We start from the raw sequence: 12,500 nt of genomic DNA on the forward strand, positions 1-12,500 counted from the left end.
ACTATATACATAAATAACTTGATACCGAGATACCAAGAAACTAGACACCTTGATAACTAGATAACTAGATACCTAGATAACTAAATACATAGATACCTAGACAACTAAACACCTAGATAACTAGATGCCTCGATAACTAAATACTGAGATACCTAGATAACTAAACACCTAGATAACTAGATGCCTCGATAACTAAATACTGAGATACCTAGATAACTAAATAATGAGATACCTAGATAACTCGACACTCAGATAACTAGACACCTAGATACCGAGATAACTAGATACCTGGAATACCTGATAGCTAGAAACCTGAATACCTGATACCTGGATGCAGGTACTGGGGCGCCCCGACCTGAAGCCACAGTGCGTTGATGGTTCCCTGGTTCCGTTCCCAAACCATATAATTCGATTTTTATTGTTTGAAATCTGAAACTGTGGTGATAAATGACACAGGGACGGCCTGACTTGATGCTGACTCTTAATATTCACCTGTCATTCTTACCTCCTTTTACAAAAGGCTTGATGGGGAAGTGAAAACGTGAGCGGAATGAAGAAAGAAAATCTGGGTTCATTCTGGAGTGTTGAGGTAATTCATCAGAACAAGAGTGATGCATTTGCTGAATATTAAGGAGCAGAAAACATTCCTGCAGCAATGCAGACAATCAGAACTTTGACTGATAATATGAACTATGAAATGAGTCTTCCCCTTAACATAAATGTCTTTTAATAACGACCGAATTTCCGAAAAGTTTGTGCAAAATGTAAAGTCAGAGCAGGAATTACTTTAAAACTCAATTTCACTCAGAAACAGTTTTGGTAATGACACATTAATAAGTAATGCACTATTCTAATGACACTACTTTTGGCGGTAATGGGCATGAGGTGCTGTTGACACCACAATGATTTCAAAGTGAAAACGGAAAACGTTTTGGGCCCATAATCCCGATTCTAATGTAAACACATTCTGATGAGTTGTTTTATGTACCTGTTTTTATTTATCTAAGAGTTGTTGTCATACTATTTTTATTCAAAATGTGTATCTTCTTCCTCGTTATCTGCTGCTCCAAGAAGTCTGATTGCAACCGACAAGGTTTCGTTGTTTTATGTCAATGACAACAACGTTTTCTGATTCTGGTTCTCCCCCAGTCACTGACTGTTCTCTCTGCTGCCAGCAGGGCGGCGATACCACTGGCTGAAGGCAAACCGAGAGGATGAGGAGGAGCTTCTTCCGCCTGCCCAAACGAGAAAAATAGACCTGATGATTTGCCTTCTATTGACACGGGTCTACCTCATTTTATATATACGTATATGTACTGTATATTCATCTATTTACCTCTTATATTTTGTGTGCCTCAATTTCCTTTATTATTATCAAGATTGTAATATTTTGTGCTATTGTCTTTACTTGTGTTTCTAAATTTAAATGTTTCTTTATTTGTTTATTCTTCTATCCTATTTTTCGGTGTAAAACATGTCGTCAAAGCATTTCACTGCACATTATACTAGGTAGGATCAAAAAAAAGGCTTGACTTGAGGGTGAAGTCTTTCTGATTTCCCAGTTTTATTGGAACTCGGAGAGAGAAGGTGAAGTCCAGTCCAAGCTGAGAACCACCAAGTGTTCATCCCCGTGCACTCTGGTAACAGTGTTTATTTAGTGGCTGGACTGGTGAGAGGTATTTTTTACCCGCCCCCCCCCCCCACGCGGGCGAACTGCCAGACGTCCGCAGCTTTAAAAGCTTAAGTGAGAATCCTGGGTGGGTCTGGTTCTGAGGCGGTCCACGCTCCAGCCCATAAAGAGGAAGTGAAGGTATTTGTAATCTCACTAATTCATCATCCTGAGACGGCGCGGGCAGCAGTCTGCCGGTGCCTGGGAGCGGCGGGGGGGGGGGGGGGGCTGACTCTAATCATTTACTCCCTCTGCTGAGCTAAACTGTCACTGCATGAGTCATGACGCTCCCCCGGCCGACGACCCCCGGCGGCACAGAGCTCACCTGCACGGCCTCATGTCACTACACATGCTATCGCAACAAGGCAAGGGCATGCCCGCGCTATTGATCCCCGCACTGACCTTATGTCTCTCCAGGGTGTCCACGTCGTGCGCTGCATCCTGAGAGGCTGCGGAGACAGAACCAAGTGGGTGAAGAGGACGGACGGCCTCAGCTGCCCGTCAAACACCGCCTCACCTCCATTAGAACGTTCATCACTATCATCATTGCAGCATGACAGAGGCAATCTATAAGAAAGTGTTCCTCCCTGTTATTCCACACAACAGCACATCACAGTATGACTATGACACTGCAGTTATACCAACATGTCGAACAGTTCTGTTTTTGGCAGCGCCCCATTTTTCAACAGCGTCATAATGCACAACATTCTATTTTCATGAAACCATACACTACCACACCGCGTGATATTTTCTGACTGTACCGTGGGACTTTTAACAGTATCATCATTTTTAGATTTTTATATTAATACCAAGGTTTTTCATGGTAGCATATCTTATATTAAGGTTTTGTTTTTTTTAAAGTACCCTGCTATTTTTGACAAAATGTAATCGTTTAAAGAATTAAGATGCATTTTGAATAATGGTTTGGTTTTACATCTAATATCTGAGCTTTTGTTCTGTTCATGGATTTATTTGAACGGAACCGTTCTAGTTGGGCTTCTTTGGATTTTAGAAGATTGAAGAGATGTGACCTTAGGCTGTTGTGAAACATGACAGTTTTATCCAGGCTATTATTTATTAGGTTACAGATACAGCCACAATGAAAGAACCCTTTTTTCAGTCTTATTTCTTATTCAATCAAACTGAGAACACCCAGTAACTTCTAAACAAATAAACCCAATCCTACATTATAATAAGTTGGTTTTTTTGTTGTTGTCGTTGTTGGGTTTTTTTTATTTTATTTGGACATTTTGGCAGTAAAATGCAAAAGCTGCAGGACATCAGCACCAATATGGCTTCACTCGACGACGTTCAGATATAAAAACCCTTTTGTGAACAGCTGCAATGCCGAGCAGGGAAGATATCAGTCAGCAGAAACCAACAGCAAAATGGCTTAAAGCTACAGAAGAAGAAAAAAAAACTGGGATAGGAATCAAATGATCTATAAAGCAGCACACGACTGTGCTCAGAAAAAAAAAAATGCTGAAATAAACATTCAATATTATCTCCAGCAGCAGAGGAGGAAGTTTATGATTTTTATATAAAAGAGCAAGTGACGGCGTTTTCATGACAACAACCTTCAAAACAGCACAAGTCTGAACGGCTAATGCAGCAGAGGAAGAAGGTCAAAGACTAATGGAGGAGGCAGAGGAAGAACAAACAGCAGTCTGAGTGACTGCTTCAGCTGACAGAAGCAGAAAATCGCTTAAAAGACAAAAAGCGACGCGATAAGTCGAGCCGACCGTTTATTTTTTTAACTAGGACGCCGCAACACACACGACGGCAATGGAGGATTGGAGGGTCACCGCCGTGTCGAGGAGACGACGAACTGAAAGCAACTGGAGGGAATTTAAAATAATCTACAGATTTAAGGAAACCAGGGACTTTGGGGTTAAAGTATATTCATTCATTTCAGAAAAAAACACTGTGGAGTGAGTGTGTGTGTGTGTGTGTGTGTGTGTGTGTGTGTGTGTGTGTGTGTGTGTGTGTGTGTGTGTGTGTGTGTGTGTGTGTGTGTGTGTGTGTGTGTGTGTGTGTGTGTGTGTGTGTGTGTGTGTGTGTGTGTCCTCATGTACCCTCCTGTAGTAACATACCATGAGGTTAACTGGTGACACTAAACTGCCCCAAAGTGTGAATGTGAGTGTGCAGTTGTTTGTCTCTGCCCTGTAATTGGCTGGAGACCTGTCCAGGTGTTCCTGCCCTCACCTGTCCAGGTGCCCCTGCCCTCACCTGTCCAGGTGTCCCTCCCCTCACCTGCCCTGGTGTCCCTCCCCTCACCTGCCCTGGTGTTCCTGCCCTCACCTGCCCAGGTGTCCCTCCCCTCACCTGTCCAGGTGTCCCTGCCCTCACGTGTCCAGGCGTTCCTGCCCTCACCTGTGCTGGCATGTCAAAGTCTGACTGTCTTCACCTGTCCTCACCTGTCCAGGTGTCCCTCCCCTCACCTGCCCAGGTGTCCCTCCCCTCACCTGTCCTGGCATGTCAAAGTCTGACTGTCTTCACCTGTCCTCACCTGTCCAGGTGTCCCTCCCCTCACCTGCCCAGGTGTCCCTCCCCTCACCTGTCCAAGTGTCCCTGCCCTCATCTGTCCAGGTGTCCCTCCCCTCACCTGTCCAGGTGTCCCTGCCCTCATCTGTCCAGGTGTCCCTACCCTCACCTGTCCTGGTGTCCCTGCCCTCATCTGTCCTGGCATGTCAAACTCTGACTGTCTTCACCTGTCCTCACCTGTGCAGGTGTTCCTACCCTCACCTGTCCAGGTGTCCCTCCCCTCACCTGTCCAGGTGTCCCTGCCCTCATCTGTCCTGGCATGTCGAACTCTGACTGTCTTCACCTGTCCTCACCTGTGCAGGTGTTCCTACCTTCACCTGTCCAGGTGTCCCTCCCCTCACCTGTCCAGGTGTCCCTGCCCTCATCTGTCCTGGCATGTCAAAGTCTGACTGTCTTCACCTGTCCTCACCTGTGCAGGTGTTCCTGCCCTCACCTGTCCAGGTGTCCCTCCCCTCACCTGTCCTGGCATGTCAAAGTCTGACTGTCTTCACCTGTCCTCACCTGTCCAGGTGTCCCTCCCCTCACCTGTCCAGGTGTCCCTCCCCTCACCTGCCCAGGTGTCCCTCCCCTCACCTGTCCAGGTGTCCCTGCCCTCATCTGTCGAGGTGTCCCTCCCCTCACCTGTCCAGGTGTCCCTGCCCTCACCTGTCCTGGCATGTCAAAGTCTGAGTGTCTTCACCTCTCCTCACCTGTCCAGGTGTCCCTGCCCTCACCTGTCCAGGTGTCCCTGCCCTCATCTGTCCTGGCATGTCAAACTCTGACTGTCTTCACCTGTCCTCACCTGTCCAGGTGTCCCTCCCCTCACCTGTCCAGGTGTCCCTGCCCTCACCTGTCCTGGCATGTCAAAGTCTGACTGTCTTCACCTGTCCAGGTGTCCCTCCCTTCACCTGTCCAGGTGTCCCTCCCCTCACCTGTCCAGGTGTCCCTGCCCTCATCTGTCCAGGTGTCCCTCCCCTCACCTGTCCAGGTGTCCCTGCCCTCATCTGTCCTGGCATGTCAAAGTCTGACTGTCTTCACCTGTCCTCACCTGTGCAGGTGTTCTTGCCCTCACCTGTCCAGGTGTCCCTGCCCTCACCTGTCCAGGTGTCCCTGCCCTCATCTGTCCTGGCATGTCAAAGTCTGACTGTCTTCACCTGTCCTCACCTGTGCAGGTGTTCCTGCCCTCACCTGTCCAGGTGTCCCTGCCCTCACCTGTCCAGGTGTCCCTGCCCTCATCTGTCCTGGCATGTCAAAGTCTGACTGTCTTCACCTGTCCTCACCTGTGCAGGTGTTCCTGCCCTCACCTGTCCAGGTGTCCCTGCCCTCACCTGTCCAGGTGTCCCTGCCCTCATCTGTCCTGGCATGTCGAACTCTGACTGTCTTCACCTGTCCTCACCTGTGCAGGTGTTCCTACCTTCACCTGTCCAGGTGTCCCTCCCCTCACCTGTCCAGGTGTCCCTGCCCTCATCTGTCCTGGCATGTCAAAGTCTGACTGTCTTCACCTGTCCTCACCTGTGCAGGTGTTCTTGCCCTCACCTGTCCAGGTGTCCCTGCCCTCACCTGTCCAGGTGTCCCTGCCCTCATCTGTCCTGGCATGTCAAAGTCTGACTGTCTTCACCTGTCCTCACCTGTGCAGGTGTTCCTGCCCTCACCTGTCCAGGTGTCCCTGCCCTCACCTGTCCAGGTGTCCCTGCCCTCATCTGTCCTGGCATGTCAAAGTCTGACTGTCTTCACCTGTCCTCACCTGTGCAGGTGTTCCTGCCCTCACCTGTCCAGGTGTCCCTGCCCTCACCTGTCCAGGTGTCCCTGCCCTCATCTGTCCTGGCATGTCGAACTCTGACTGTCTTCACCTGTCCTCACCTGTGCAGGTGTTCCTACCTTCACCTGTCCAGGTGTCCCTCCCCTCACCTGTCCAGGTGTCCCTGCCCTCATCTGTCCTGGCATGTCAAAGTCTGACTGTCTTCACCTGTCCTCACCTGTGCAGGTGTTCCTGCCCTCACCTGTCCAGGTGTCCCTGCCCTCATCTGTCCTGGCATGTCAAAGTCTGACTGTCTTCACCTGTCCTCACCTGTGCAGGTGTTTTCTGCCCTGGCCCAGAGTTAGACCGCTCAACCCTGCACAGGATATCGGGTTAGGGTTTGAGCTATAGATGTGTGGATGGCACAGTGATTATCTTTTTGTCGTGGCCCCGATCAGCAGGTAAGATGCATTGGGCCGTTGATGTGCCAAACCTCTGGATCTGAGTGAAACATAACACGATAACAAAAAGGCGAAAAAGCAACAACTCAATTTTGCAGGTGAGGTGACTTGGTGAGAGCATCTCCATCACCTGCAGCTCTTATGGGGTGCTTCTCCTCTGCAGGGGTCAGGATCTATCAAATGTGGTCCAAAGAACCAAAGGTGGTGAACCAGCAACCAGTGAACCAGTGGTGAGTGGTTTCAACAAGGGATGTGGGGAGGTGTGTTCCAATCCAACAGTTAACGTACTGAATGTACGTATGTGCTGCGACCACCAGATACCACAGCACAGGCGTCTCTGGCTTGATGGGTCGCAGCTGTTTGACTGCAAAATGGTTCCTGAACGTCATTAAGCACAACGTTATGGCTGATCAGTGTCCTGCCAATCAAATCTCATGATGCCCCAAGGTCATTTTTCCCTCTGAGGTTTAGTTTCACAAACAGAAGCGTGCAAGCCGGACAATCCGCAGGTCAGATAAAGCAGAGTAAGAAAAAGATTTCAAACATACTTCTCAAGGTAGCATTAAAGTGAAAGGCTTAAGGTCCGTCCTCTTGGAATATTCACAAAGTGTTGGATGATTTGTGGGATTTTTCCTCATGTGGCCAGTCATGATGCTTTTCTTCATCATGTTATCGTCGTCTTTCATTCTACTCACATATAGGTACATTTAGTTCCCATGTACTTGGTCCTGCAGTGAGCTGTGCCGTCTGTCCAGTGTCTCCCTGTCTTGATTGTGTTCATAAAAAAGTTTAGCGAAGTACAAAGAGTCTTATTTTTATGTTTGTGGAGCAGCTCCTCATGACGACGGCAGCGTCTTATTAAGCACAGGAGACACACGGGCAGGAAATAGACGGCGACGGCAGGGCTTCCTCCAGACTTCCAGGCTGGATTCTCTGCAGCGGATTACCGCCTTCAAAGAGGCGACATTTGCACTCTTTGCATTAAAGCCAAGCCACTTTCACGTAATGCCAAATGCAGTGTGGAGAGGCGAGTCCAAATCGGAGAGGATTGAGTGAGTGTGTGTGCCTGTGCGTGTGCGTGTGCGTGTGTGTGTGTGTGTGTGTGTGTGTTTGGAGAAAAGCCAGCTCCGGCCCATATGTCTCGTCAGTACAGACATGGAAGATTGAAGCTGACACGTGTGTGAAAAGATGAAGGGATGCCAGGACTTTTACAGCTTTTTAGGAAACACGGAACGACAGTAAGGCGACTTAACAACAAGACTGAATTCCATCATTTCTCTGTTGTTGTTGTTTTTTTTGTGGGGGGGGAAATAAAAAGTTTGTGTGACACTATTCTTCTTGTGTGCTTAGTTCCTTGAAGAGTGCTGATGCTGCGTCTCAAGCTTTAAAATGAGACGACTCGAATGTGAAGTTGTTGATTATTTACTGCTGCTCTCAGAGCTGCGCTTTATTTACTTTAAACATGTCTCCTCTCTTCTTTTGGCTCAAAAACCTCCTAAATGATAGATAGATAGATAGATAGATAGATAGATAGATAGATAGATAGATAGATAGAGGGACGGACGGACAGACAGACAGACAGACAGACAGACAGATAGACAGATAGATAGATAGATAGATAGACAGACAGACAGACAGACAGACAGACAGACAGACAGACAGATAGACAGACAGACAGACAGACAGACAGACAGACAGACAACGGAAACAAAGATTCAGCAGGTTGGAGTTAAGGTGCAGTTAAATGAAGAAGCAGAGAATGAAGCCACTCCGTCACCGACAGACAGAGGCAGGCTAATGGGAAGCTAATTAGCACCACCAAGACCACCAAGAGGCAGCGGGGCTTCATACAGGGCAGTAAATCTAATGGTAGACCTCCTCGCAGCTATCTTGGTCCAAAGCCAAAGAATAAATCACGTTCCAAGTAAATGTGTGTAGAAGTGACTGGGACAAGCAGGAATCCTCTGATATACGACGCTCTCAGTGTAACAAGCGTTAATGTCCAGAAGTGGAGCCGCATCAACTTCTATACAAGCAGAGGCCCGGCCAGTGTGGAGATTTACACTCTCCACACTCTCTACAGAATCTTTTCAGGTTGCTTGTCGGGAGCTGTGTCTGCTTAAGCCCGTCATGTTAATGTGAACTAAAAGCGAGATGATTGCCTCAAGCAGTCGCATCAGAATCAGTGGCTGAGATGCATATTGGCAACGACACATCACAAACACGCTCACACGGGGAGCGCGTTCAGTTCTGAAAACAAGCGGCGAGGCTTCTTCTGAAAACATGTGGAGCAAGAACATGTTGCTTTGTGTCATTTCTGTACCAGCTTTAGTCCTCAGGGGTTTCGCAGGAAGCCGAAGACCGTCACAGACAGAACAGGACCAACAGCCGGGTGCAGCCTGCCCTCGTGATGCTAACACTCACACACACATCACACACTCACACACATCGCACACTCACACACATCACACACTCACACACATCGCACACTCACACACATCACACACTCACACACATCGCACACTCACACACATCACACACTCACACACATCACGCACTCACACACATCACACACTCACACACATCACGCACTCACACACATCGCACACTCACACACATCACACACTCACACACATCACGCACTCACACACATCACACACTCACACACATCACGCACTCACACACATCGCACACTCACACACATCACACACTCACACACATCACACACTCACACACATCGCACACTCACACACATCACACACTCACACACATCACGCACTCACAACTTCTGGCAAATTCTAACCGACCTAATCAAAGCCACCTTTACACGTTTCCAAGTGAAAATGCTAATGTTTCATAGTGTTCTGGGTGTTCGTTTCTGCGACACTGGTGCTCGGAACCAGGGCTGCAACTAACCATTATTTCAATCATCGATTTATCGGTCGGTTATTTTTTTCCATTAATCGATTGAATTGGTTAAAAAAAAAAAAGATTCCAAATTGTAAGAGCAGTTGATATTGAACAAAATAAAACATAAAATATGTTATGATTATTTAGAAGCACATAACTGAACCAATACAAAATGTATACAGTAAGATGTATGGAAGATAAGTATTAAATAAGATTTACTGTAGTTCAGGGACCACATCCAGTCCAGTTTCATCCTGAGTGACCAGACTGGTCAAGTATTGTTATAACAACCTTTACATTTACACTTCAAAGTGTTTCTTTGTCGTGGTCACAGTGTGTGGAATGAAATTGTCCATATTTTTACAAGATCAAACAGTTAGAACTGAAAATGATTACAATCTCAACATAAAGTCAAATTTAATGAAACATTCTGGTACAAAATACAAAGAAATGTCAAAATAAAAGTAGTATAAATCCTCTCTAAGCTCCTAGCTTGGTGGGACCAGGTTGACCAGTTCAGGGTGTCGTTCTTTCCTGGTCGCTGCTCACAGGTTCCGCCTTTTTTTAAAAACTTTTTTTCAGTCAGCCAGCATTGACAAAGCTCCAAAGGTGAAGTAAACGTCTCTACAACATGGCGAGTGACGCATAAACCCCGCGACACAACGAATCTAGAATGACATCCCTTGCCAACACTTTCAATAATGGAATGTAGTCTATTTTATCGATTCGTTGTTGCGGCTCTACTCAGAACCATTGAAAAGACAACTTTTTGGAAAGGGCTCAGACTCCATCTCATTAGAAAGTGAAGAAAACTAAACTGAATGGCTGGTCCTGAGCACCAGCGTCATAGTAGCAGGTTGTTGTGCACATGCTCAGTAAGCAACAACAGTTTGACTCGCGGTCCGTCTTCTAGTTTTATCATCCATATTGGCAGTTTAAAAGTCGAGACTCTCCCCTGATAGCATCCGATGCGTCATCAGTCCACTAGAATGTCAGGGTCTCTTCATTTTGTTCACGTTTAGAGCTCGTTGTTCTCACGTCTGTGTGGTTTCACTACAAAATCAAGCAACAGCGCCCTCCGGTGGCCCGGCACACTAACTACATTATGTGTCCACTGCTGCAGTGTAAATGCAACACCTTTTTTTTTTTTTTTTTTTTTTTTAACAAATTAGGTGCTGTTACATGAAACTTTACTTCATAATTGACAGTCATCATATTAACAATCCAACTTGGTCGTCTGTCCTGTAGAAGGCCTGTATACTCCCATTGTTAGTGTTCATAGCAAAAACAGCCAACAGCTCCCACTAGTGGCCCAACATGAAAGCGACGTTATTTTATGTGTTTTTGCCGTTTCCGTGGAAACGGACATCGTGCAAGCGGGGTCTAAATCATCGTGTGTTTTGGATTGTGGATATTAGCTCACGGAGAAAACCCATGCAGGGTTTTTGTGTGGTTTGCTTGTTCTCCCATGAGGTCAGAATTTGCGGATCTCCCAGAATACTGCACCAGCTATCAGCTCCGTCACGGTGACAGCAGCGGTACTCATCTACACAGTGGCGGCCGTGCATTTCAGAGGCAGGCCTTCACTGATGGTCTGAGTCATTAACAACCCTCAATAACGTTTTTTGTGGCTACAAAAACCATGTTACCATGTAGAAATACAGTATAAAAAGCATTTGCATCACAGATAGATACTCGTGTAATCAGAATAAATACCTTTGCAAATAAAAAAATATCTATCACGTCTCTTCTCCCCCTGCAGCTGCATGAATAAAAAAAGCGACCGCTTTTAATGAAAGTTCTGGAGGTCGACTCACGTCATGCTCGGCCTGCTAGAAGGCTCTGAGTCGCCAATATCAAAATCTGATGGGTTGAAGCAGCAGCGACACCGACACTGGGGGGTTTGTCCAGAATGTCCCTCCTCACTCCTTATCTATGGACTTTCACTGAACCCTGGAAGTGTTTGTGTAGCGGCCATGATGAGGACTGTCTGAATTCTCAATAAGCAAAGAAAAGGAGGCTCTGATGCTTCCTCTAGAGCCTCCTTTAGCATAGGAACCACTGATGCTTCCTTTAGAGCCTCCTTTAGCCTAGGAAACACTGATGCTTCCTATAGAGCCTCCTTTAACATAGGAACCACTGATGCTTCCTTTAGAACCTCCTTTAGCCTAGGAAACACTGATGCTTCCTTTAGAACCTCCTTTAGCCTAGGAAACACTGATGCTTCCTTTAGAGCCTCCTTTAGCCTAGGAAACACTGATGCTTCCTTTAGAGCCTCCTTTAGCCTAGGAAACACTAATGCTTCCTTTAGAGCCTCCTTTAGCCTAGGAAACACTGATGCTTCCTTTAGAGCCTCCTTTGGCATAGGAAACACTGATGCTTCCTTTAGAGCCTCCTTTAGCCTAGGAAACACTGATGCTTCCTTTAGAGCCTCCTTTAGCCTAGGAAACACTGATGCTTCCTTTAGAGCCTCCTTTAGCCTAGGAAACACTGATGCTTCCTTTAGCATAGGAAACACTGATGCTTCCTTTAGAGCCTCCTTTAGCCTAGGAAACACTGATGCTTCCTTTAGAGCCTCCTTTAGCCTAGGAAACACTAATGCTTCCTTTAGAGCCTCCTTTAGCCTAGGAAACACTGATGCTTCCTTTAGAGCCTCCTTTGGCATAGGAAACACTGATGCTTCCTTTAGAGCCTCCTTTAGCCTAGGAAACACTGATGCTTCCTTTAGAGCCTCCTTTAGCCTAGGAAACACTGATGCTTCCTTTAGAGCCTCCTTTAGCCTAGGAAACACTGATGCTTCCTTTAGAGCCTCCTTTAGCCTAGGAAACACTGATGCTTCCTTTGGAGCCTCCTTTAGCCTAGGAAACACTGATGCTTCCTTTAGAGCCTCCTTTAGCCTAGGAAACACTGATGCTTCCTTTAGAGCCTCCTTTAGCCTAGGAAACACTGATGCTTCCTTTAGAGCCTCCTTTAGCATAGTAAACACTAATGCTTCCTTTAGAGCCTCCTTTAGCCTAGGAAACACTGATGCTTCCTTTAGAGCCTCCTTTAGCATAGGAAACACTGATGCTTCCTTTAGAGCCTCCTTTAGCCTAGGAAACACTGATGCTTCCTTTAGAGCCTCCTTTAGCCTAGGAAACACTGATGCTTCCTTTAGCCTAGGAAACACTGATGCTTCCTTTAGAGCCTCCTTTAGCCT

The 12,500-nt window shown here is 46.8% G+C and overlaps 1 protein-coding gene across 1 annotated transcript in view; it reads right to left on the minus strand.

Annotated features, from left to right (window-relative positions):
* LOC308138454 (dual specificity protein phosphatase 19-like) overlaps positions 1-12,500 on the minus strand; it is a gene marked incomplete at its 5' end in the record, with an annotated part of 31,241 nt that overhangs the window by 8,486 nt on the left and 10,255 nt on the right. Inside the window, 1 exon segment of the mRNA XM_080507566.1 lies at positions 2,072-2,118. Within this exon segment, the coding sequence (XP_080363692.1) occupies positions 2,072-2,118 (47 nt within the window).

Source organism: Blennius ocellaris (genome assembly GCF_963422515.1).
Source record: "Blennius ocellaris genome assembly, chromosome: 13".
Classification (NCBI taxonomy): Eukaryota; Metazoa; Chordata; class Actinopteri; order Blenniiformes; family Blenniidae; genus Blennius; species Blennius ocellaris.